Source organism: Meleagris gallopavo, chromosome 15, assembly GCF_905368555.1.
Source record: "Meleagris gallopavo chromosome 15, MGAL_WU_HG_1.1, whole genome shotgun sequence".
NCBI lineage: Eukaryota > Metazoa > Chordata > Aves > Galliformes > Phasianidae > Meleagris > Meleagris gallopavo.
Window position 1 is genome coordinate 10811753 of NC_139418.1, and position 27215 is coordinate 10838967.

General features: G+C 37.5%; 1 protein-coding gene across 3 annotated transcripts in view; it reads left to right on the top strand.

Annotated features, from left to right (window-relative positions):
- Positions 1–27215, top strand: part of CLINT1 (clathrin interactor 1) — a 47039-nt gene that overhangs the window by 4262 nt on the left and 15562 nt on the right. For 2 of the 3 annotated variants that reach the window (XM_085236311.1, XM_085236312.1), the window contains exons 2-6: positions 18963–19067; positions 19717–19813; positions 21297–21405; positions 22297–22461; positions 25835–26009. In XM_085236311.1, the coding sequence (XP_085092437.1) occupies positions 18963–19067; positions 19717–19813; positions 21297–21405; positions 22297–22461; positions 25835–26009 (651 nt within the window). Of the gene's footprint in view, positions 1–10908; positions 10998–18962; positions 19068–19716; positions 19814–21296; positions 21406–22296; positions 22462–25834; positions 26010–27215 lie in introns of those variants that run through there. The other variant, XM_085236310.1, reaches the window with a different exon arrangement.

Here is a 27215-nt window from a genome sequence, read left to right on the forward strand (position 1 = left end):
GCTTTGCTGGTACTTCTCTTGGCCACACCTTGTTATGACTGAGCAGGAATGTACTGGCACTCCTCACGTTGTGGAGTGGAAGTGTTACAAAGCTGTGCTTTCATACATTTTGCAAGCTTGACAAATTGCCCAAGTATAATAATATTTTTAAGTGGAGAACAAACTGTCTTGCTTAGAACTTTTAGAACTGATGGTAATGTTTGTACAAATGCTAAGTGCTCGAAGCGTTTATGCCCCTGAGAATTTATTTGTGGAGTTAGGCTTTAGGGTCCTCTATAATTTGTTCTGATTTTACATTAGAAACCCTTCCTCCTTGAATGGGTCTCAGTGGAAAGGGAAGAGCTGGAGGAACTGCTGTCATCAGCTCCAGTACAGCTGTCTAGGAGAGAACTTCTAGTTAATGAACAGCATGTTTTCCTTAGTGCTTCTAATTCTACAAGCTGTAAAGAGAATGGTAAAATCTTGGTAAAATAGGGTGAATGATTGCTTTGATATTCATTGCAGTTTCTAGCTCTTGTAGCCTAAAGCAGTGCATGCAAATTAGACACTGTGCTTCAGTTGAGGAGTAGAGGTTTTTGGATTAATCCTGCTTCACAAGTAAGGAAAACTGCCAGGATAGTTGTGTCAGACTAACTTGTAATGAGTTGATAATGGTTGCAGCTCTAGATTTGCTGACTGCCAGTCTTTTGTTTCCTGCTAGCTCATGTAATGTCTGCATTATACTTACTAATATGGTAAATACATACCAGTAACTTACACTATAATTACAGTCTTACAGTTAGCTGTCAGTTGCTTATTGCTTATAGTGTGCTCAAGTTTGATTGAACTATAAGTAGGATCCTACTTGTTATTAAGCTGGAGAGGGTTTAAATCTTCTCACCTAACTACTGTATTTTTCAATGTACCTGTAATTGTTCTTGTTTACTGGTCATTTTCTTGTGGTACGTGGATTCATCCATTTAAACTATTGAGCTCGTCTGTAATGAAGTGGTTCTTTGCTGGTTTAGTAGTAGCCAGTGTGATGGTAAATGATCTGTCATCTGATATATCCAGTGAAAGGGTAAATAACTGTCTAATGCTAGTCCATTGGTATCTGACCTTCCTGTAAACTCCCTTGCTCTAGTTCCAGGATCATTTAATTTTCTCTATATTTAAGATTTATTTTGGTTTGCATAAGCAAGATCTTCAGAGCAATGAACATTTTCATTGTTTTATGTAAGGGACAGTTAACCCTCGCTGCATGAGTTATCCTCCTATTGCTGCTTAAGAGATGTCCTGCTGATAACTGCTTTAAGAACAGCATTTAGTGTCATTATTACAAGAAGGTGATTATTATCTCCAGTCCTACAAGGACTTGTCCTCTGCCCAGTTAGCAGAAGATGAGTGTGAGAGAGTAGTCTTAAGAACGCAAAGGAAAGCTGTATTTTCACATTATCTGGCTCTGCAGCAGTGTGGCCATGCCTGCCAAGCTGTTCTCGTAGCACTTGGTTCCTTGGGCTTTCCTCCTCCTCTGTAAAACTTAGAAAAAACATTACAGTGATTTTTTTTTTCCTTTTTAATTCAGCATTAAAAAATAGTTGTAGTCTTTGGGGCATATAATTTAGTATTGGTGATAAGCATCTCTGAAAGTATCATGCTCTGTTATCTCATGTACATAGATATATCATTCTCCTGTTTGAATATTCGGTTAGTGGAGTAATCAAAAGTAAGTAAACAGTACAAGCTGTAGTTTTTTAAGAGTTAGTGTAAGATAATTACAACCAATTTCATCAACATGCTCCTTAAAGTAATGCTTCTGTTAGTGCTCATTCAAATGTCTTGTTACCCTTCTATGCCCTCTGGAAGGTAACAGTAGTGTGTTCTGTACTAGCAAAGGTGATGGCCTTCTGTATTTTCAGGGAATCTAAACGGGGTGTGTGTGTGTGTGTGTGTGTGTGTGTGTGTGTGTGTGTTCGTTCAAGAACTTGTATCTACTTGAAGTAGTTTTAAAACAAAGTTTTGCATTGCCCTGTCAGAACTAAAACTAGGCCTCTGCTTTCTTGGTAAGTAAATGAAACTGGTCAAAGCAAGTCTGACCTACATCACTGCCACTGAGTCAAATGGATCAAGGTCTCGGCTCAGTTCTGTGCTAGTATTTTGATTATCTGTGTATTAATCAGGGTATAAAATGTAAATGAGATGTTGAAGCATGAGTGAGGCATCACATTGTAGGTCGGCAGTTTAGAACAAAATGTGGAAATGTGATTGAGTCTCCTCTTGTCATTGCCCTGAAATCTCACACTATCAGTGCTGTAGCAAAATATGGAAACAGAGTTGAAGCCACAAAATCTTAGGTTTGTGACTAGTTTCACAGTCAGAGTAAATGTGGGCTGAGGTTTCACAGCCTTCTGTCTGCCATGGGCTGCTGGCACTTGCATACTTTCTGCTTGATCAGAGAGGATCTCTCATGCTAACCAGTTGTTTCTGCCAATTTAATTCCCCGCTGGATCAGTTCCCTGGTATAGTTAATTCTGTGGTTGCACAAATGTTCATACTGGCATAAAGGAAGGAATTTTGATAAGAGTGGCTGGGGATAAAGGAGGCGGGAGAGAGTATGAGTTGAAGTACTTGAGCTGCACTGTTAGGATGCAATTTCACAGGCAGTTTGAGGAGCTCTTGGTGATACTTCCTACTGAAGGAGAATGTCCCGCTCTTATACCTGGCCATTTGGAGTCTGTGCATTCCTTAATGCTGCCTCTGTTAGTTCAGTATTTGCTTGTGCTAGCTTGCTGGTATGGCTTAAAAACAAACAGAAACCGGCCACCGCCTTTTGTGGTTAACATTCAATTTGGCAATGTGCTGCATAAGCAGCTGCTTATGGCACTGCAAGCCCTTGTGTTGATAGGAAGATAGGGCGGGACTTTTTTTATGATAATGCACTTAACTCATTTTGGAAACTGCACTGTTAGTGGTTTGTTGCTTGCAAAGCTTCTGTGAAAGATGACAAATTTAAGTTCTCGGTTGAGATTTGCTAAGATTGCTCCTCTTTTTTTGGATATCAGGCTCCTGACCTAACATTTCCATGTTCGCATCACTGTTGTGCAGGGGGATGTGCATTACCGGGCAGGGTTTTGCTCTCAGGTCCCAAATTAGTAAGAGAGGATATAAATTGAAATAGACAGCTGTCTTGTGTGGTCCTATTTTGAACGATTCCAGCTGGAAGTGCTCTTGGGATGTGACAGCTATGCTGTCTTCATGTGAGAAAGATGCTTTCTTTTCAAGTTAAAAGTGTAGCTAGTGATATTAGAAGTACTGGTGGCATGTATTTCAGTTATTACAAAGTGGTAAGAGTGGTATTCTTTGTTATTTGAAATAGATTGCATCTTTTGGATGTGTTTGATTTGCCATTTAAAATCAGAAGCATCTTCAGTGTGTATTTGTGTGTTTTAACATAACTACCGTGCTGATGTTATATACTCTTCCCTTCCTTCCTCCAGATAATGTCCTATCCTAAATGTTTAAATACTGCACACTTAATAGATATTACCTGATTCATTTGGGATACAATTAGAAATATTAATTGTATTCAGCTTGTGTAATGAGACAGACCTGAATTTTCTGAATCTATTGTAATAATGAGACCCACTGGGAGTTAGGGAGCATGGTTTTTGTTTGCTTGGTCCTGATTCATAACAATAACTGTTTTTCTTGTTGGTTGGTCACCAATCCCTCATGTGGTATAGAAGCAGTCTCTGTACATGCAACCTATTCGGTATTCCCTCAAGATGAAACTTTTAGTGTGGAACTGCATCCCTTTGTGATTCTTGGGATGGATTTTGGGCTCAATGACGCTATTCACTTGAAGATTTCTGTAGATCCATTCTGAATGTAAAGAGAAAAGGCTTCTGATAACACTTCATTTATTGGAGTTGCTCTAGATAGATTCTTGCTTCTGAGAAATAAATACTTGTTAACACGTATTTGTGAATAGAGCTGGTAGCTTGGTGATTGCTGTCTCTTTTAATTATTCCTCATTTGGTGATTACTTAGTTATTCTAGCTAGTCCTTCACTTAAAGAGAGGTGGGGAGAAGCCCTCTCTTCGAAGGTGTTTACTGTATAAGTGAATTATCACAGCAGTCTCTTTTTGCCAAATAGATGTTTGTGTTCCTTGGGACAGCTTGGAAACTTAGTGCTAATAGACTGCTAATTAGAAAGTAGGTTCTCTTAGCCTTTAAACTGCCAGTGTCAGGTTTTTTGTTAATTACAAACTGTAATCTACTTTTGTAACAGCCTACACAAGATCATAAAATTCTGCTAATCTTACTGTTAGTGAATTGAATGAATTGCTCCTCAATTGAACCACAGTGAAATTGGTTTGTTCTAAGTACTTTATTTTATTTGAAATTATCACTTATATGTGGACAGGAAGTAAAAACTGGGGCTCCAAGGCAAGTGAAACAGCTCTTCTTACCTTTTTAGGATGTAAGAGTTACTTGATCTTCTGGACAAACCAGTTTAACAAATGATACCTGTGAAAGGAGAGGAAGCATCGTTATCCTCCCCTAATAAACGTGTCTTGGCATTTTGATAGTTAATTTGTATGCAATCTGCCAGACTCATTCCAGAAAAAGAACACTTGGTTTGTCTAAAAATGCCTGCTGGTAAACTTGTGGGATCTGTTTGCCAAGATACCCTTTTTACGTAATGGGAGATAGCAGTTTGAAAAATACAATGATGTTAATACTGTAATTCTGATACCTTAATACTCCACTTACTCTGAATGGTGCATTCTTATTGCTTGTGCCCATTTCATTTTGGGTATTCTGCTGTGAATAGCTGTAGAAGGGCACTCAGCTGTTAATTATTAACCACTGATTCCTTATAGGTTAAGTTACTTTGTCCAGATGCTTAATACAATAGCAAAGGATTTCTGGGTTGTTACCTGCCTTCATGGGAAACTGACAAAAGAAAATAGGTGCTGAGCTAATTTAATCTATTTAGGATTGTGATGACTTTTTTATTCTTGATAGATTTACTGCAGGAAAGGAATATGCTCATTCAAATTCATTAAAGGATGGGCAATCTGAAGCAGGAAAAGATGATATTTTTAACAAGTGGCTGCAGTATAGTAAACAAAGCTAAGTTGTTCTGTCATTTGTAGGGACATCATTTAAATTTAAGCTTTTTGCAAATGTATTTATTTTTTACCAGTGTGTTTTTGAAATGTTGATGCTTGCTTTCCTGGTGCATTTTTTTTTTTCCTTGTAGTAATAATTCTGGTGCAGTTAAGAGTAAAACCTGGCAGAATAAGAGATAATGTGCACAGACTAACATGTATATTCAATTCCTATACATGAGAAAACACTTTATTAGTGTGAGGGTAGCTGAATACTGGATGGAGCAGAAATACTGGGGCAGCTGCTGATTGCCTGAATCAGGTGTCAGCAAAACTTTGTTATAATTACACTAAAAGCAACAGGAGATGCCAGCAGACTTAAGAGAACCTCAAGCTGATGAAGAGAAAAATATTTCTTTATGGGTCTGTGGTAATAGGTGTACGTGTGATATGGATGGTTTCAGTCTTCTGAACTCATTACAAGACGGATGTATATGGTGGTGAACCTTGGCTCTTTGGGGTAAGTCTCTTGCCAGTGTCCCCTTTTAAATCTGAATAACAAGGCTGTGCTGTAGGCTGAGCACCAAATGACACACGAAGGGCTGAATGAATGAGCACTGTGCCAAGGGAAACTTTTTCAGACCATATTAACAAACTGTGTCAACCAGTCCAAATACCTGTGAAACTGGAACTCGGTGCTGAAAGATTGAGATCAGAGCAAGAATAGGAAGAGGGCTGTATTGCTTTATGTTCTCCCACCAAATGTGGGTGTGGAGAGGCAAGGTGGACAGGAAAAGTGATAACAATGAGTGATGTGTAGGTTGGATACATGTTACAGCCTGTGTTATACTGAGAACTATGCATATTTAGATGATTGGTGATTTAGTTTAATCAACCAACTAATCAGGAAGACAAAAGTAGTGAAATGTGACTTGATCCTGAGGTATGCATTTGTTGTGGCTCAAGATATTCCTTTGAGAACCACTCTGTAATAATAGCAATAATTTAAAGTTAAAAGTGTTTTTGTGAGCAACAGAAGCATAAGAAACTTCTTGTGCTTATTTCAAAATGAAATCCTTGCAGGTGATAGGGAGATGATAAAATAGTTTATTGGGGTTCAGAGCAAAAAGATTATTGCTTCTCAAAAATGCTGGAAAAGAAACAGCATTGTTAAAGGGAAGGATTAAGGAAATAAAGAAAATCAGGAATGTGTTTCAGGAAGCTGAAGTGTTGTCTGCTTAGGGGGAGAAGGAAAGTGTGGAGCTGCTGATCATTACCACATAAAGCACAAAGGAGGTGTTTGAACAAGTTTGAATAGCAGTTTGCAGAAGGTGTATGTCCTGCTTCAGAGGAAGCAAGAAGTCTTTAGGACTGTTGGATGCTGAAAGAGAACTGGAGAAAGGTGAAAGCATAGCAGGAGAGCTCCGTGATTTCTGTGCCCCTAGCTTCAAACTGTTGGAGCCCAACAGTGTATTCTGTGGAGTTACACTGCAAATTTGCTCTACTGTTTTACACTCACAGGAATTAGAATACTGGATGGGCCTGTCCTTGTATGGCTCTGTTTGTGTTAAAGAAGTAGAAAGTACTCCCTGGGAGACTGAAGTCTTTATTTCCATTTTAATTTTTAAGATGTTGAATTTCTTATTTTTAAGTGTTAGTAAGGTGACCTGGAGGGAAAGGCTTTGGTTTGTAACTCCCTTTCCTAGCCAAAGGGAGATAGTCTTGGAGAGGCTGAAACAGAAGGTTCAGTGGCTTTGATTACATTCCTGTTTATGGTTCTGTGTAATGGAGTGAAGAAAAAAGTTCTGAGACTGCATGGAATATGTTTCTGTATTGTACTTAAGGGTGACATCATCCTTAAATTGTCTGATAAATGTAATGGTCTGTTGTGGACTGGATTTCAGTATTGGATAGGAAAGGAAACACTGCAAATGCCTTAGAGCTGTTGTTGAGTATAGCAGTTACTGCAGGGCTCCATGGAAAAATTCTTGCTTTCAGCATGAAGCAGTGAGTAAGCAGTAGGCTGTAAAGACCCAATTTTGAGAAGAGAAGCTGATCGATTTTTCTATAGTGACATCAACATTCAGTTTCTGGTTTTATTTCATTTTCATTAAAAAAAAAAAAAGACTGAAATGAGATATTCAGAGTTTTTTTTTATGAACATCAGCAACTGTGAAATTAATTCTGGACTGTTTAGAAATAAGATGACTAAATTATAATGTGATTCATCTTAAAAACGAGGATGTTGGTTTCAGTTGTCTGTGTTGCTGAATATCTCCTGCATAGCAAGTTCCTCTGAAAGGCATGTGAATAATGAGCCTGTAATTGGATAACTTTGCGTAAACTATTGCCACCTCCTTTCTTCTCCCACTCCAAAAAATGCGGTGCAGCTTCTATCTCTCTTAAGACATTTTCTAGGACACAAGGCTGTACTAAAGCAGCAGTTGCAGGTATTTTGTGTAATTGCTTCACCTGCTGCTTAGATGCATCATCTAGATACATACAGATTCTGAGATGCATTTCTCAGGCTTTCATAGGCATAGGTGCTCACTGTTGGTTTGGAGGAGTTATTTATCCCACTCAAAATGCTTGCAGATGAAGGTTCATGTTGTGAAGTCCAGGAGTACATGTGTTGCTGCAGTGCCAAAGAGGTTACATAGTAGCAGCAAATAATCAGTCTGTGATAAAAGCTTCAATGTCATTGTTTAAAATTTAATCAACCCCCCCAGTGGAACAACTAGCTTGTGTTTAGAGTAATGCTTGGAATTAGAGCAAGGTTTTGATGGTGCACAGCCTGCAGTGAAGAGGATAGCTGAAACTGCAAGGATCATTAAGCATGGTCCCATCGAGGAGGGTTGGTTTTGACACTAGTGAAGAGTGTATTATTGTGTATATATTGGTCTGTCCACACCAAGTATTCTGCCAATTGACATATTCAAATCATACTTAATTCTTGAATTGTTCGTAAGTTGGTGTGAATGGCAGTACCAAATAGTTGTGCACCATTCGTGGGTGCATAACTGCCAGGCACTATTCACTTTTTCAGAGTAAAAATAGTTTTAATTGTAACGATTCAGCTATTATATTTCAAGTGTGCATAGCTGCAAGTTTTCCTTGGCCAGTTTGGTAACCGTAAGCTAACAACTGTTGTAAGTTCCTTACGGTGTCAGAAAATCCTACTGTGAATCTTTCCTGGGGGAACACCTTCTGTGAAGTAGTGAATCGGCAGTTATAGAGACCTCAGGATTGCACAAGCTGTAGTGTTAAGGAGGGCTTATCGAAGAAGGTGTAACTCTGGGGATTGTGTTAAAGCAATACTGGCACAACTCTCTGGGTACACTGAAAGTTAGAAGGCTTTTGGAAGTAGGAGACAAACTTGTGCAGTGACCTCTACTTACGACATTCCACTAGCAAAATGTCTTAAGAAGTTACTGATAAAGTTTTTACTTATTTTATTCCCCATCCTCCTCTTCCATCCAAAGACTACTGAACTTTGCTGGGGCCAGGACGTCTGAGATACAAACAAGTCAAAGTTGCAAAGTTTCACAGTTGACTGTCTCCTCTTGAGTGCAACTACAACTGGCTTATTGTTGGAGAACTTCTGCTACCTTTTATTTCTGAGTAAGGTTAAGATTTGGCTGCTCTTGTAGATGCTCTCACAACAGTAACATTTTATGCAACAATCATTAAAGCTCACTGGCTGGAGTCATTTGGAGGCTCTGTGTCTGCCAAGGATTTTTGTGCACACTAGAACAGTTGAGCTGAGCTTGGAAATGTTATCTTAATGCTTCGTGTGTACAAAGAGGGCAGTAGCATTAGATATTGTGCTCAGGAGTCTTATGCAATGTGTTATAGACACCTGAAAGGAGCTCTTAATTTTCAGGGAAAGTTTCTCTTGAAGTTATATAAATGTAAATACAAGAAAATGCCATGGATTGGAAGGTGTAAATTAGGTTGAAGTCTGATTGTTTTATTCTTTCTCAGAGGAAAAACAGCTTTTTAGTTTTGTGTTGTAATTGAATCTAGCCATGTTTATTGGGGTTTACTTTTTGTACTGCTCTTTTCCTCATGTAAGAAGCACTGACTCTACAGAAAATCAATCAAACACTTCTCTTGCTCTTTGTACTACTAAGTGAAACATGTTTTCACAAATCACATTAGCTGGTTGGATCACTTCTATGAAAAAATTAACGATGCAGCACCTGACTGAAAATGAGTTGTGATTTCTGCTGTGTCTTGAAGGAGGAAGGCTGATCTGACTGGATTCTGTAACGAAATGCAGTTGACTTTTAAAATATTTTTATAACTGTTGCAGATTGCTTGTTGCAGAAGGAAAATCTGAAGTGTAGGAAGAAGACTAGATGTGTAAGTGAGCAAAAATAACTGTAGCTGTGCAGTAATTAATTGCATATGGAAATATGTGTATTTCTGCAGTTACACAAAGTTATCCAAGTTCTGTCATTCCACTTTTTTTTTTTTTACTCTGTAGCTGCTTTTTTTTTTTTTTTTTAAGTATAGTGTACTGACCTTTGGAAATCCATGGTAATAGAGCCTATAAAGCAGGCTTAAATCTGATAAGCCAGGTGTGTGCTCAGAGGAGTGCAAGGAGATGGGGAAACTTGTAAAACTTGCAAAGGATGTGTTACCTGTCTCAATAAAAAAAGTGTTTGTGTTAGCAAGTAACTCTCCTACCAAAGTGTCAAATGTTGCCTCAAAGGCAGCTCTTTTCACTTGTTTGTGGAGTTGGTTTTCATGCTGAAGATGAATCTCATTTGTCATAAGAATGATGTAGATGTAGTTTTACTCCAATTTCAACAAAGATTTGAACCGAATACTAATACTGAAGAACACTCTAAAAAGCACTGTAGTATTATTTCCACTGTAAAGTTAAAGGGAGTGTTTTGATTAATTTTACCTTTTTAATAAAGGTGTTTGAATGGAGTAGTACATAAAATGAAAGCACTAAGTTTCAAAATGTAACTGGAAATGTGCACTTGAAGTGAAGATGTCTCATCCATGAGGATTAGATGCTAACTGGAGAATGTGATGGGGTGGGTGTTTGGAACTAAAATTCTGTGAAGAATGGAGAAATACAGGAGTAGAGCTGTCTGTAGATGAAAAGATACTGTGTGTAGAGGTGGTACAAGACCACGGTCGGTGGTATTATCATGTCAGAATCCTCACCAATTGGAGGAGTAACACATACTGCTGCTCTGTAGTTGTTGACAAATTACAATATTTAAAGCAGCTGTGTATCTGATGGTGTAAACCACAAAGGGGTGATTTCAGAGAAAAATGCAGAAATGAAAAAAACACACCACTGCAGGGAATCTGTAGTGGAGAGATGAAATCAGCCTTAAATTAAGGGGCGGAAGTGTTCGTTCCTTGCACAAGTATGCTTGAAGACTACCATGTAATTGGTTGCTTCTTATTTCCCAACATCTGTAAAATAGCATAGCAATTGCAGAAAGCATGAAGAATATAGCAAGCTGCAATTGGTAACTTCTACAGAAGGCTTCAGCTATATTGTGATGGTTTCTGTAAATGGTAAAGCTTCCAAGTGCTCTAGCAGGATTCAGTTTGATTCTTATGTCACTATCCTTTTTGAAGGGGTGTTTGTGTGGTGGATTTGGGGTTATCTTGTTTACTTGGTAGTCTTTGTGATTAGCAGTTGTAAGGCACAGGAAATAGCTTTATAGTTCCTTCCTCCCTCAAGTCGTAATTCATTTGTGGCCATCAGGATGTTTTTCTTGGCTTATCTCTTTCTGTGCAGTTTGCCTTGCACATCTGCCACATAAATTATGAAACTTAACTTGAAAAGCTGGAAATGTATTTCAGATTCTACTGTAATGAAGATGGTGGTGTCGGTCGAAAAGAGCGTAATTGCTGCTTGCGTGGAAGGTCTGTAATAATATCCAGTATTCATGTAACAAATTGTCTGGTATCATATTTGTAATGCTTCTAGGGAGTGGTTTAAAAATAAGAAGCTTAAATGGTCAAGTATCATCTTGTGTTGAGCTGTTACCTTCGTGTAACCTGAGGCATTTCAGCAGATGGGTACCCATCTGTTTCTTCATTGAATGTGGACTTCTGGCTTCGTCTTTGAGATCCATATGTTTCATCTGTAAGGCTCTAAATCTAAGCTGCATGTTTTATAACAAAAGTGGCATTACTGACAGGAGCAAAATGAGAATGCATTAAGTTCATTGCATGTTTTTTGTTTGTCTTAACCAAGCAAAGACAGAGGTGCTGGCTCAGATCTAATATCCAAGTTCACACCATTTTTATTCAGAGGGCACATAGTCTTTTTCCTGAATAACTGTTAGTAACACTAGGTGCATGGATTTCTGAATATTATATTTGGGAAAAGAAACTTGAAAGATACTTGAAACTCATGTTTGGATCAGCAGTCCGACGTAATCCCTCAGACTGAAGGAAGAGGTGCCAGCAGAACTGCATGAGCAGAGCTGCCCTTTCCTGGGCTGTTCCCTCTTAGGGCCCCGAGCGGGTTGGGAGGCATTACTGTGAGGATCACAATCCTTTCTTAATGTTATCAATTCAGATGTCCCTCTGAAAGTATTTCATGCTCAGATGGGTAAATATTCAATGATTTTTTTTTTTAACTAATAAATAAAAGTGCTTCTGGAAACTAATGAACATTTTAAGAGACAGCAAGATTCTAGCATCTGGGCATGGGGAAGGCAACCTGTACTCTGAGGAGCTGCATAGCTCTTCATGTTACTGTGAGCTCTCAGTAGCTGAGAGTAACTTCCTGACATGTGTTAAGACAGGAACATTGAATAGGAAGGTAACATTTCAACATTCTCAAAGCTTCTCATCTCTTTCTACTCCTGCTGCATTGAAACCTTTTAATGTAGATACTAAAAATAGTTCAGATGGATGACTCAGAGAGGATGAGTGATGGGAATAAGAAAGTTCCCTTCCCTCCTGAGGCTGCCTCATAATGCCTTGCCTCTGTGGATGGGGTCTTCTAGATAACAAAGTATTGGGAAAACATCACTGGTGTCTGCCTTATCACTTCTCCAAATGTTCAGTGTTCACTTCACTCATGTATTTTATAGTGCATCCATTCATTCCTTAATAAAAAACAAACAAATGTGGATGCTACCATCTCAAACATGTTTTCAGCCCCTGTATTGCCCTTTTCTGAAAACGTTTGAAAATCTCTTTGGATAATATCCCCAAAACAAGCACCGTAAGTTAGATGAATAGCTCAGGGATCCTTATCTAGACTTGTGGAAGACTGCTAGTTTTGCAGCTGCAAATGAAACAGACAAGCTGGCAGGTTAGGAGGAAATAAGTTGCTGAACACAAAACTGGCACTTGAGCAGTAGGAGCAGTGTGTCAGCTCAGCCTCCAGATCTAAGTTACCACTGCCTTTGTCCAGAGGTTTTCCTGTTGAGATTGCCACTATGCTGGTAGCAAAGTATCCACATGAGAAAACACTCATTTTTGTGTACTTCACCAGAAAATCCATTGCAATGTTGAGCCAGAGAAGCACAATGACTAAATGGCCAGCTGTGTATGTATGTTCTTTCTTAATTGGATTCAAAGCAAACTTTTCATATTGTAATTTAAGGATTTCTTAACTATTTATTTTTCAGATGCCATCCTTTTTTTTGGTTGGACCATGCAGTCTAGTTATTTTTAAAATCAGTAGAGCTGATAAAACATGATCGTACTGAATTTTGGGATGTAGACTTCCAAAATGGTTACTGTAAAAATTCCTCCTTTTCTGTTTCACCAAGTGAGGTGGTGAGGTTTTATTCTGAGTCAGCAGCAGCTGTGCTGTCATGGTGCAATTTGAAGTTTGCTGTGATTTTACTTACTGTATAAGTTACTGGAGACATGCAGAAGATTTCCTAAAAATAAAGAAGCTGCTAACAAAATTACAGAAATAATGAGATTAAAGTGTTATTGTACAAGGCTGCCTATTATAAGGATAATGCTGCTAAACACCTAGTTACTTAGAAGATAAAATTGTGATGTTTATTTTGCTATTGGAATAACACAAGGTTAAAGTATTTCTTTCTTGCAGGATTTACTTACTGTACGAGGTATTACAGTACTGTACAGCTTCTGCTGCCCTGCATTCATGCAGATCCTTGCCTATAAGAGACGTTTTCTTTAGAAGATATACTTCCTTTGGTATTGCTATTTGTTTGAATGGCAGTAAGATCCAGTTTCAACTGTATGTATGATAGTCATGTGTGTAATACATTATTTTTTTTCCCCCCACATCTTGTCTTTAAACAGATTTTCAGAATAGTCTCACTGGAAACTGTTAATGGTGGTAAAATGTAGAAAGTTTCTCATCTCAGCTTTTAGTATTTTAGTGTTCCCAGTTGTAAAATTAAAAAAAGGAAAACAGAAGGTGCATAATCCAGTGATGTCCTTGGAGTAATAGTTAAAGGCGTAATATTATGCACATAGGAGTTCCATGTATATGTGATATTGTAATTGGTTTGAAATATACATCGGAAAAAAAATTTAACTATGTAACCAGGTTTTTCATTCCTGCTGCTGGCTCACTCAGCACAGTGGGCAGCTTCCCAGAGGTTCGAGAAGTGTTTCTAATTAGGCTTACCCTGTCCAATCCAATACCTTTATCATCACTATAAAGAAACTTTTGTAATATACCCTCTCTGTGACTTCTGTTTATTTTAGTTTTCACTAAATTAGACGTGGCATTTCACAAATCTTCTGTGAATCTTATGTCCAGAATGGTGCTTGTCCTCAGTGACACCACCCACATCAATAGCAACTCTAATCCTAATGGCGCTTTAATGGAGCGGTCTGACTCGTGCCCCAGGGCATAGTCAGAGCTTTTAAGTTTGAGGCAGAAACACTGCCTAAGATCTGTTAGTCTTTGTGATTCCTTAATATGTACTAAGGCAAGTTTCATTCTAAACGGTGGCATATAATTCTTTCACTACACTTAATATATGAGTACCTTCTTTTCTCATAGCACTTGTTGTTTTCTCTATTGCAAGTTTCCTGTGCAGATGCTGTTTAAAGGTTGCAGCGTGTTAAGGCTTAATTCTACCTGAGCATTGAATATAATGTATAAGGTTCGCGTGGCACTTGGAGCTCTGAAATGTTGAGAGATGCAGCTGTCTGCTCCTATCCTGATGAACGTGCTTGTCTTAGAAATGTGTTTTCTCCAAAAGAACATTGCTCCCAAAATCTAACAGTAAGCTGTCTTAATGAGTGTCAATTCATGCAGGGCGTTGAGGGATCAATGCCACTGGCCGTGGAAAAAATCCAGAAGGTATGGGAAATGCTGTATGGAGTCATTAGGAAAGGTTGTGGGCACTGGACTTGGTACCCTTACTAATGCTGCTGCATCTGAGCTCCCAACCAAATTGAATGGAGTGAGCAAAGACAAAAATGGTTGCACCTTTCTTTAGCAGGTTTGCTGGAAGTGTGTATAAATCACTGTTAAAGTCTTTATCTTTAGTTCAAAGGTTTAACATTAGGGTTTGGTGGTTCATTTTAGAGTGGAGGTTAACTGAGGAAATAAATTTGTTTCTCTGTGCATAACGTTTCATGATTGAACTCATCCCCACTCCTGAGACTTCTTCCACTTCTTTGGCTGACTGTTCAGAGCCTCATATTTCCACAGCAGTGTTTCCAGAGTGTTCCTTGTTCAAGGGGTATGATATAAAGAGAGAGGTTTTGTTCTTTCTGATGCAGAACCAGCAATGACTGTGGGATAACTATATCAGGCACAACAAAACTGTATGTGATGTTTCCACTTGTAAGCTATAACTAGGAATGCCACATTTGTATGGTACATCATAAGCAATAGTTATCTATCAGATAACTGAGCTGAGCAGTTGCAGCAGATGAATCTGCAGAGTGTCATGTGGTCCAAAACCTCACTGGAGCAAACCTTTAACTCATAATATAGTGCTGATGTGTTACTGAGAGCAGAATACAGCTCTTCCTCACTAATATTGTCTTACTGAGCATTTGTAGCTTGGTTCTTGCATTGTTGTGTAAAGTGTGGATCCAGCAGAGTCGCCAGGATGTGGCCACATCGTGGGTTACTTTCCTGTCATCGATATGAGAAGGTACCCTTCTTTACAGTTTGCCTTTTGTATGTCATCCTGTGGGGTGTTCCTGCAGCCTGTAAGGCTGTATGTACACGTAGGCCATCCGCAAGCTGTATTTCCTTTACAGAGGGTAATCTCAGACCTGTAGGATTTTTCTTTCCTTATGCCTGAAATCTGAAGTGCTTTACAGATCCTTGAAAGTAGCAGGGCTGAGGTGACAGATAGTTGATACTTTTTTTTTTTCATTGACCTTATTCATTTTTCTTTTTTCTTTGATTTTACATTTTTTTTAATGGAACTTCTTGGTAGGGAGGATAAACAGGCAAGCAAGAAGAACATCAACTAAATATTATCCTCTGTCTCAAATGGTACATTTAAAGCAGAAAAACTGCTCACTGCTCACATCCCTCAACTCTCCTTTTTTATTTTTTTTTCTTTGTTTTTTTAGACCATGGTAGCATCCAGATGACATCTTTCTCTTAATTTACAAATCTCACTACATAGCTTAGGAAACAACTTGGAGTTATTTAATAAGCTCCTGGATTTTTCTTCGGAAAGCGCAGGCAAAAACTTGGGCAAAGTATTTTTGGGATGTTTTATCAATGGTACATCTGTTCAATCTCAGAGTGTGTTAAGATACAGCCTATAAAATGCATGGAAAACTTCTAACTGTATTTGCTTTTCTTTTTTTTTTTTTAAGAAGTGATGTCTCATTGTCTGCAGCCAGAGATAATAAAAAATTGATAGCTATTACCCACTTGCTTTTCACTGGCGATGTGCATTTATTCATGTGGAGAACCTGAGTCTCAGATATGGGTACCTACTCAGCGTTGCTGTAACTGGAAGCACTTAAAGTTGAGTGTTCTCATGTGAGAAATGTATTAGCGGACCTTTTGCTTGCCGCTCCTGTGCTCGTTGTGTCACAGAGGTGTGACAGTGCTCTTCTGGCTTTACTGAGCTGCTTTTTAAAAAAGAAGCAGAGGTGAAATAATTTGTAAGAGGTGCAGGAAAGAAAATAATCTGACATCAGTCTGTGATTTTAATAGACTTAAAATTGTAGCACACAAGCAGAAAGGAATGCAACAGCTTGTAGTGTTGATGTCAACCCATCTATTTATTTTATGTCTATATATTTTTGATGTAACTTTCAAAATACACTTCACGTGTTCAATGTGTGTCTGTGTTCAAAGTTCCTGCAGAGGTGCTTGTTGCAGGATTCCAGTTGTGCAGGGCTTCAATTAACAGTTGTAAGTCGGGATGTGCTCCTGTAGGGTGTGTTAAACACCAGCTGCTCTGGGATGCTCTGTCAGTCCCGACCGATGGACCTCCATTTGTTTGCAGGGCAGGCTGTGTCCATGCGATCCGGCACGGCTCCCTGGAAGCCACCCAGTATAAACTAATCGGAGAGCCCCCCCTGGTGTCGGAGAGTGTCCTCGGATATTACATTATATCAATCGCAGGAAGTCTTGGCAATCAAGCTAGTCACTTTTTCCCTTCACATCTGGATGTAAATTATTTTTTTTGTTGTTGCAGAGGTCACAGGAATCATGGGTAGGGCATGGAACGAGGGCCATAGAAAACATGGGAAAGGAAGAATAAAACTGTATTTCCACCTTTTTAGAAGTGGTTATTTTTAAGTGACCTGGAACGATGCCAAACTACACAACTTCTTTTATTTTTGAAGTTTACATTTGTTGCTGAATTAGATGTGGCTTAAAGATGCTTTGTTTTGGAACGCTTTGTGCCGTTACATCTCATCCTGACATTTATCAGAGATTTCTCCTAGTTGCTCTGAACAATAACTTCGCTGCAGGATTGGTTTAGAAATACAGGTTTTTTTTTTTTTCCCCCCTCAGTTTAGTCAGCTTTAAGTGCACATTTTTATTGTTACCCAAGTTCCCCTGGTTCCCTTCCCCCCTCCAACCCCCCCCTCCCCACCCCCGTGCTCTTCCATACCTTATGTTGCCATTCCTTTACAGTTAGTTTGCATCTTTTCATGCGTTTTCCAATCTTAAATGCTTTACTGTAACAAATGAAGGAAATGCTTAACTTTATGCTCTCCCACCCACCCCCAGCTCCTCATCACATCTCAAACAAGTGCTTAAGGAGGGTTATAAAAACAAACACAACCTTTTCATTCAACTCCCTGACTTGCCTTGCTCAGGACAAGGGAGCCAGTGTGCTGAAAGCAGCACAGCTCTGGAGCCTCTAGCTTTGCCTTGTGGCTTTCTTGTTTGTTTTGTTTTTTTTTTTTTTTTTAAGTTCCATGCATCTGGGAAATAAAAGTTGTATTAGTTTGCATTTGTATGTATGGCAAAGAAAAATGTCAAAAACAGGAGCTTGAGATGCATTTAGTGTGAATGAATTTGTAAAGCCTTAATTGCTGTTGTTGTTCGTACCTACTGCTGTGTTCCTGCAGGCTTTTTTTTTTTAATATAGATGGGTTTTGTGAGCTTGCTGATTATTTATTCAGTCATGTAACTTATTTCTCTTTAGACACAAAGTTGAATAAAATCATCCATCAGAATCTGACAGCAGGAATTCTCATGCTGAGAATCTCAGCTTAAGTCCAGAACTCTTATTCTGTTCTAATAGTTACCTTCTGGGTGCCCTTTTGGACTTAAGGGGATCTCATTCTTGTTTCTACTCCCTGTCCCAAGATCTTTGCTATCTTTATGCCAAGTAAAACTAAACATGCTAAATCCTACATGGACAGAGGATAACTACTAAGCATCTCGATTTTTTTTTTTATTTTTATTTTTTCCTCCTCCTTTCAAGCTTGGGGTGGGGGAGCTGGGAGGGAGGTGTAAAGTAATGATCACCACCTCATTGTATTGTATTACATTGTATTAAAATATCAATTTATTCTTTTTACAATTCAACTAATTTGACTTGTCTGGATGATGTGTATGTTGAAGTCGTCATGCAGGACTGGCTTCTGACACCAACTGCGCAATGAGCTTTAACTAAATTTTCAAACTTTTCTTCAATTTGTGTACATGTGTAACTTGTAAGTTATTTTGGATATGCTGCAAAGAATTCAAGGACAACACAGTACTAGGTTTCCTTTTGGAAACCACCTATCAACAATTGTAATACAGCTTTTATGGGAAAAATACTTTTTTCCAAGTTATGTTTTTCTGTGAACTCTCAGAGGTTGCTTGAATTCCTTGTGATCTTTGCATTGCTGTAATTGTAAAACAGCTTTTCTTCTTTTTGTTTTCTCTTGAATAAATTTTAGATGCAAAACAGACCCTCTAATGAATCTCATCCCTACTGTGGTTTTCCACTGGAGTGTTGTTTTGGGGTTTGGTTCCTGGCTTTTTATTTACCAACACCTTTTTGGTATTGATATTTGTGAGTTTCTCATAGCATTCATCATTCATAAAACCTGCTGCTCATTGAGTTGTAAAGCTTCTTGTGTATGAACACATGGTACAAAGCTCTAGGCAAACTATAGCTAGTCAGGGAAGCTATCACCTTTGACTGTAGTGGTTCAGTTTGGATTTTAATTTGACCAAAAGCCATTTTTATTGGACTGAATCCAGCTCTAATGTAATCCATAGTTTCTCATCTATATTCTTGAAGACTAATGGAATAGTAAAATCTTAAAGGTAACATAAATGTGTTGTATAGTGTCCTCAGGATAACTTCTGCACTAAAGATGTTTTTTCCCACCCTGTAGAGGTATCTCATTAAGGTACCCACTAGTATCATTATTAAGTTTTCATGCGTTTCTCAGTTTCGATGGTAATCTTTGTGTGTGTTAATTTTTTTTCCTTTGCAGCACCAATGTGGTTATGAATTATTCAGAAATAGAGTCTAAGGTTCGAGAAGCAACCAATGATGATCCATGGGGACCTTCAGGGCAACTCATGGGAGAGATTGCCAAGTAAGTGATAATTTGAGTCAGTGATGAAGAAAGGTGCATTTTATAGCGGAATGTGAAATTTGCTGTTAAATCAACTCCGTGGTAATGCTGACTGATAATACTGAAGGGATGCTGTAAATAAATTCCTCTTTTTTTTTTTTTAAACACCATCTTTTTTAAATGTGTAATCTTACAATATATTGAAACTGTCAAGAAGAAAACATAGTCAAATTATTTTTGAAACTCTAGATTTTTACATATGTAACCTCAGAATTTGTTCAGTGGGTCTGACTTTCTTGGAGTGTTTATTTTCAAACTGATTTTCTGTGACTTTTGAAATAGAACAGAAGTGGTCAAATTCTTTTTGAACTGTTTTCTGCCAAATTTAGTTTGGAAGTTACATATTTGACTAGTTGCTGTGGTTATTAGGGTATTTTTTTCATTATGAAATGCATTAGATTTGTAGATTAATTTTTTCTTTTGTAGTCCTACAATGTAAATTACTTCTGTATAACTAAGAAACAGTGATAGCTTTTTCCCTTGTAACGCTGTCAAACTCGGATGGGTTTAGATCAAGCCTGCCATCTACTGTCAGTGCTGAGACTTAACAAGCTATTATTGCAAGCCACTGAGAATAACATTTCTTTACTCCTTTTGTTTAAAATTTTAGGGCAACATTTATGTATGAACAGTTTCCAGAACTTATGAACATGCTTTGGACTCGCATGCTGAAAGACAATAAAAAGAACTGGAGGAGAGTTTATAAGGTGTGTATTAACATCAACTAGAATTATTCAGGATTTTGTTTGGTTTACAAAGGAGATAAGTGTAACATTGTGATTTAGTGTGATTTAGCAGATATCACTCTGCTAGCAACCTATCATTTCTTTACTAACTCTCTGCTTAATAATTCTGTTATTGCAGTCAAAGATGTCTTTCAAAAGAAAAGTAAATATCTGCTTTTAGAAAAGCTACTTCATGAATGTAATATTGTAATTACATTTTGCTGATGTTCAAGCATTGGAGTAGTATTCACATTTTTAATCTAACCAATGGAATTGTTACCGTGGTACAAGAGAAGCAGATGATAAATTATTATGCTATGAAGACAATGTTCTTAAAGGAATTAAAAAATAGCTGAAATAAGATTAAATAGTAATTTAATTTTATGACAGTTCATAATTCTGTAAATTGTGGTTTTGCTTTGAGTGGAGGCAGTTTTGTTACAGATCTTGTTGTGTGAGGATATGTCCTACTTGCATTTTGGAAACAGAACTGAAAATCATTTGCATTTTTCTTGTCTTTGGCTAATTAGCATGGTACAGAAACTTTTTGCTTAAGAATATCATGCTGCACTTAAAGTGGTGTTCAGTGTTCACTGAATTATGCAAATATAACCTCATTTTTATAGAACTGATGTATTAAACTAGCTTATATTTTGTTGATGCCTGGTTGGAACAAGACAATTAATTCTAAGGCATAGTTTGTGCTTTTCACAGGTGCTTGATGTTTTGTATTCATAGTAATTGTTTTCCCTGAAGTACAATATAAATTAATATTTAATGCTATCACACATAACTACTTAATGTTATAAAGGCTGCTTGGAATTGCTTATCAGGTTTGGATAAGTTGAAATATAATGATAGTTCTTAGCTGTTAAAGGTACTACTTTAGAGTGTTTTTTTTTCCCCAGATAGAAATCCTAAACTTAAAAAAAAAATGCAATTAAAGTAATTCTTAATCTTCATTCATTTCATAACTTGCTCAAGTTTGTCCTGAAATGCAGTTTTGAATATCCATTGCATCCAGTGTAAGACTTCTTACATTTCTGTAGGAGTTACTTCTGGAAGCTGTGACTGAGAAGCAAAAGAAAATGTTTCATTTTGCAGAGTTACTTTTTTTTCTCTTAAATTTCTTTGTATTTTAAAACAAGCAGTCACTGATGAAAGCAATTACTTGTGATTTGGTAACATTAAATTATAGTTTAACAAACTATAGTTTTGATATCTTGAAGAGCAAAAGGTGTGTGTTTGGGGGAGGGGGAGGGAGAAGAGGGAAAAGATGGATGTTGGCTTTTTGCTTTTGTTTTTTCTCTGTAGGTGAACCCATATGATAAGCAGTTATATAGAAAGGGAAGATCTTATTTAATAGTTTTGATGGGGGCAGTTTTGGATTTCAGTTTTTTTGTTTTGGGTTTTTTTTAATTGAGCTTTTGTTCATGCAATCATAAGGTGCTTTGTATTTTTATAGTCTTTGCTGCTCCTAGCTTACCTCATAAGGAACGGATCAGAGCGTGTTGTTACAAGTGCCAGAGAACACATTTATGATTTGCGATCCCTGGAAAATTACCACTTTGTAGGTGAGCAATAGAAAAATCTTATAAGCAAATTAAAACAGTAGTTGGAGTTGTCAGTCACCTGAACCAGCTTAGAAGCTTCCCCGGTCTAATTAGAATGTGACTGTTGCCAGTTGTGTGAAGAGTGCAGAATCCAAGACGTGGGACCCTAGAGTATTAATTAGTGAAGACAAGAACTTGCAGAAAAGACTGGCTAATAACAACAGAACCAACACAACATGAGTGTTCGGGTTTTTATTAAAATATGCACTAGAGACTGGTCCCCTGTGGTGTCCGTAAAGGAATAGCTTTAATCATATGGGAAGAAAAGGTTAGAGCTCCAAAACACACACATCTGTTTGAAGCTAGGGCTTTTTCCTCCCACCAAATAATATTTACAGTGCAAAGGCAGCAAGGCCAGTGTGTGTTTTGAATGTGAAAAAGGCTGGGAAAGGAGCATGTTTAGCTTGTAGTACATCCCAACTGAAAGCACTACTTCAAAAATTGAGTTTTGCAATAAGAGTGAGTTTTTGCAATTAAAGTTGCAGAAACTGTACCAAAAAGACCAAGCAAAAAGGCTTATGTTCTGGAGGGTTAAAATATTTTGTGGAAAATATAATTTCTATTTATAACACTGATCTTTTCAATGTTTTGGCAGCAGTTAAACATTTTCAAACACACCATTCAGTGAACTGTCACTTCTGTAAGGCTGAACATTTGTGTTGAAGCAATATTTGGTCCCCTTAAAGCAGAAGCAGCGGACCTTTGTATCCTTAAGGTCTTTCACTTCAATTACTTTATTCGTAACTTAAATTTTCTTGTTAGTTTGTGAAGTTCACTATTACTGCCTCTGATTTTCTTTTCTCATTTCTTTCCCCTCTCTTTCACACTCCCTTTCCTGCATTACCTACATAGATGAAAATGGCAAGGACCAGGGTATAAATATACGCCAGAAAGTAAAAGAAATGGTTGAATTTGCACAAGACGATGATCGACTTCGGGAAGAAAGGAAGAAAGCAAAGAAGAACAAAGACAAATACATCGGTGTTTCTTCGGACAGTGTAGGAGGGTTCCGATATAGTAAGTACTAATGAGGCTTTGCTGGTCAAGAGTTGACAATCTAGACTTTTAACTTGCCAAAGATAAGCAGGGAAAAAGCCCAGATAATTACTGAGGAATTCCTAAGATGCTCTTTTAGATGTTTTTTCTTTGTCATTCTTTAACTGTCAGTGTTTTTACTATTATTAAATAAATCTTGCACTTCTTTCTCCCACATTTAATTTCTTCAAAAACCTATTTTCCATTGGCAGATTCTTCAGTTTTTTAGTGAGTTTTCATGTACATAAGTTAACTAAAAACCTACAAGTGGCATCGATGCACTGGCTTAGCCAAAACTTAGCTATTTTGTTTTTACCCTTGGATGGAGTCTCACTGAGAAATGAATGCTGTTGTAGCAATAGGGAAGTCAGAATTTCTTACTCTTACTGTAATAAAAAAAAAAAGTGATACTTTCTGTCTTCCATAGGACAAGAATACTGTTTTACCCATTTTCTGCCAACCTACTTTAGAACCATTGTTTAACTGGAATTAGGGCTTTCAGGACAGTACCACTGTTGAAAACAATGGTGAAACAATGGAGGTACTATATACCATTAGACTTGTTAATTCCCCAAGTAATTCAGTTTAGACATTTGAGAGCTATCTGGGTTATCTATGTGGATTCTGATGTCTGTCAGATCTGACTTTAAATATGCGCACCATGTATATTGTAGAGCTTATATATCAGGAGTTTATCAAGTCGACTGTCTGAGTGTTTTTAAAACCTTGTTTGATTAGCAGTGTTGGCCCCATGTGCTTTTCAGGGGAAGACTCCCAGTGATGAGACACAATTTGCTTTATGCAGACCTATTAAGCTTATATAAGATTTTGGCTGTAGAAGATGAAATGCCATCAGCTTGTTTTTGTTTAGAGAGTACACTCTTCTTTCTGACAGCCTTGATCAGATAAAGGCACACAACTGGTACACTGTTTTTTGTAGCTAGTCCAAGTGTGCAGCTTCCTTCTTACTCCCCAGTCCCTGCCATAATGCATAGCAGGGATCTGAGCTTGAACCTGCTTTTTATGTATGACGTGTCCCAGCATGTCATCCATTATTTAGCTGTCAGTCTTAAAATGTTTATCTTATTTTCTTTGGCATGGGAAGATTCTTGGGTTCTTTTATTAAGGGATGAGTCCCCATGTCACAATGATACAAGCCTTTGGTTTGCTAAAATCAGTGACTTCTTAGAGAGAAGTATTTGATATATGGTATGTATGTGAAGGAACTGTACATGACCTATACTTCAACTGCTACTCTTTAGTGCTCTGCATTTCTTTCTCCTCTTTACTTGTGCTCTACTATTTTTGACAGATTACTTCCCTGTGTTGCTCTGTTCTCCCTTCTCCTCATATGCAGAGTGGATGGAAATCTCATCTCCGTGGCAGGATGTCTTTATTATATTCTTACAGGCTGTTGCTACTAGCCTGGAACTCTGCTGGTTCTCTCTTTAAGAAATACTTAGGAGTCACTGCATCTGTACTTCAAGTACATGCTCCTCTATCTATTCTCTCTGTGCTTTTCTTTTGACTTGCTCTGAACAGACTCGTGATCAGTCTATGTATGCTGGGTAGAAGATTTTTTTTTCCATATATTCTGAAGATATAATTCAAGTTTTTGAGTTTAAAGGACTATCTCCTTTTGTCATGTATTCCATTGTTATGGTAAAGGATTTTTAATTTTCCTCTCATTTGTCGAGTAAAGTCCTTAATCTTCCTAGCTGCACAAAACAAGTTTTCTTTCGCAGGTCAGACTTTTAACCTAAAAAAAAAAAATCTAGTTTCTTAAATAGAAAATGCTTGTATTTTCACAGTTCTCCTTAGTTCTTTTTGTCCTGAAAATGCTGAGTTCTAAGTTCTTTTATCTTTATTTTAAAATTCGTATTTCACAAGGAAATCTTTTAATGGAACCTACTTTGAAATGCTTGGGAGCCTGACATAAGCTGAAATAAGACCATTTCACTCTCCTGCAAAATGTAACAGTAGTACTGCTGTTTCTTACAATTTTTCCTTTTCCAGTGATAGAGATCCCACTGAGTATCTGGCTGATTTCTATCAGGCACTCAACTTTGAACAAATTTGTCCTTTATGGATCTAAACAAAATAAGATTGGAGATGTGCATTTATTTCCTTGATAAGAAAAATGTATTCTCTGGTATATCGTGTTATTGGGTAGATAGACCTCAAATTCTACACCTTGTAGAGCTGAAATCCATCATTTTCTTTTTATTAGAAATGGCTTAATTGAATAAGTCTTGAATATTACCCGAGCTACAATTTAATTTGTATGTTAACCTGAAGTAATGAATTTTTCACCGTTTTTCCTTTCTTCTATTCGGTCTTATTCAGCATTAGCAGTAAAATTCACATTTTTTTAGTAGTATTAAAAAAAAAAACACAACCCTTATTTGTGTGTGATGGTCCCAAATAAAAAATGCTTATGTTTCAAAGTTCTGTCTAGAAACTGAGCTATACTGGGTCGTTCTGTATACACTAGCTAGCAAAGTATACTGTGGTTCTGATAGGCTATGTCATTGTCACATTTTTTAAGTGCTTTTTTTTTCTTGTAATTTAAACTCAGTTTGTCTAGGTGTGTTTAAGTCTAGGCTTCGGTTCTTCTACAAAATTTTTTTAATCAGATGAACTGATGTCAAGTAAAACTAGCAGCTATCTTTAAGATCTCACTATGGAGGTATCAATTACTTGAATAGAAAGAGACAAATTTTCTAAGTGATCAGTAAAGACCAGGGTACTCCATGGCTGAGGAAAAAGTGAGTTGCTTTACAGCCCCTTTTTCATCTTTTTGAAAGGAGATTTTATTTAAATGATGAGCATAGAAAGGAAAGAACAAAGTTACTGTGCATTTCACACTTGTCTTTAAATAGTTTGGTACAATGCTTTTATCTGTTCTTGAATTTCAGCGTATAAAAACCTTTGATTTACCTCTGTGAACACACAGGTTGGCTCAGGATGAAATACCATGCATTAAGTGTCTGTTACAGAAGAAGCATGTCCCATTTCTGATAAGCTGCTTATGCAGCCAGGGTTGGTTAATACCACTTGGGGTTCTCCAGCAGAATCCAGTAGTATCCTGATGTGCTGAGTAGTATGTTAAGTTTGTGTGGTTGTCATAAACAAAAGTCTTTGATTCTGCTTTTCTGCCACTTAATGATGTGTGTTACATGCTGTGCGTTGCTGTAGAAGTGTTAATTCAGCATTACAGGAGCTTTCAGTTTGCTTTGAAATCGTGTAAGCTTTATGTATGTAGAGGGGAGAAATTTGAGAACAATTTGAAAGAGATCACAGGCATTCATTTGCTGCTACCTTTAGTATTGTTTTATCTTAATGCCTTACACAGGTGAAAGATATGATCCTGAGCCCAAGTCAAAATGGGATGAAGACTGGGATAAAAAATCTACTTTTCCGTTCAGTGATAAGTTAGGTGAGCTAAGCGACAAAATCGGAAGCACAATCGATGACACCATCAGCAAATTTCGAAGGAAAGACAGAGAGGACTCTCCAGAAAGATGCAGGTACTAGAGCTGTTTTAACGTGAATTTATTCTGTGAAATTGCTGTTACAAAGCTCTTTGACATTACTGATTATTAGCTACAATCTGCTGCCATTCTTTGTGAGGATACGTGTTTAGGGTCAATACCTGCTTCTCTTACGCAGCTTAGCCTCAGGGAATAATGTAGCTCTGTTCATAGTTAACTGCTCTTGGCTGCCTTCCACTATAGCCCCTAGCTTAGATGGCTGCTGGCAGTGCAGGGAATTTGGCTGAAGTTCCTAAACTTTTGCTTGGCTCAGCATTTCAGTGGTCTTCCCTGTGCAGTGTACCTGAAGTGGCTGTTTAATGCTACAGCAACTTTAAAAAAAACTTTAAAAAAACATCACTTTTCAACATGTGCATCAACTTTTATTATTCAGAGATCAAGTTCACACTAAAGAGTTTGAAATTGCTGAAGAGGAAGTGTTTAAGTATATTGAAATCATACCTTTTTGGGAAACAGCTTAAAATTCAAATTTGCACTGAGATCTGATGAGCATTTCTTACAGGAACATGTTCAAAAACACCCATACACACATCTAATATGTCTGTGTACGTAGATATACATATCCATGCACAAATGTACATGTTACAAAATCCACAAAACTGGAGCAATTCCACAGGCAAACGAAAATAATGGAAGCATTTCCAAGAAAAAGGCAGCGTGGCCTTCTTGCTAGGACATGAATAAATCATAGAACTGGTATTCGTTGCACACATCTGAGTTTTCTCTTAGAACTTGCTGTCGATAGACTACAAAGAAGACGGGATCAGAAGAAAAGTAAACAATTCCAAACTTAACAATGATACGTTGCTGTGTGCTTTTCTGTACTTTCAAAATGTCTGTACAGCTCACTGTCCAAAGTTCACGTAGAAAGTGTGCAATAAATAGTTTTATCTTCTGCTTTATTTCTGAGTGGCTCCTGAACTCTTACTTGTGCTGAGATAAAGCCTTGCACCTTCCAGTATTTCACAGTCTTTCATACAGTCTGATCTTTTTAAAAAGGCAGCTTATTTTGGTGACATATTTGATGTATATCTGTATCACAAATCAAGATCATCTTTTCTTTTGGTTAATACTGTGTTTTTTCATTTCTCTTTAGATCTTGTAGCCCTTGTCCCTTCTTATTTGCTGTTCTTCCATTTTGTGATAAACGTTAGGTTAGTATTTGTTTTCAAGATGTGAAAT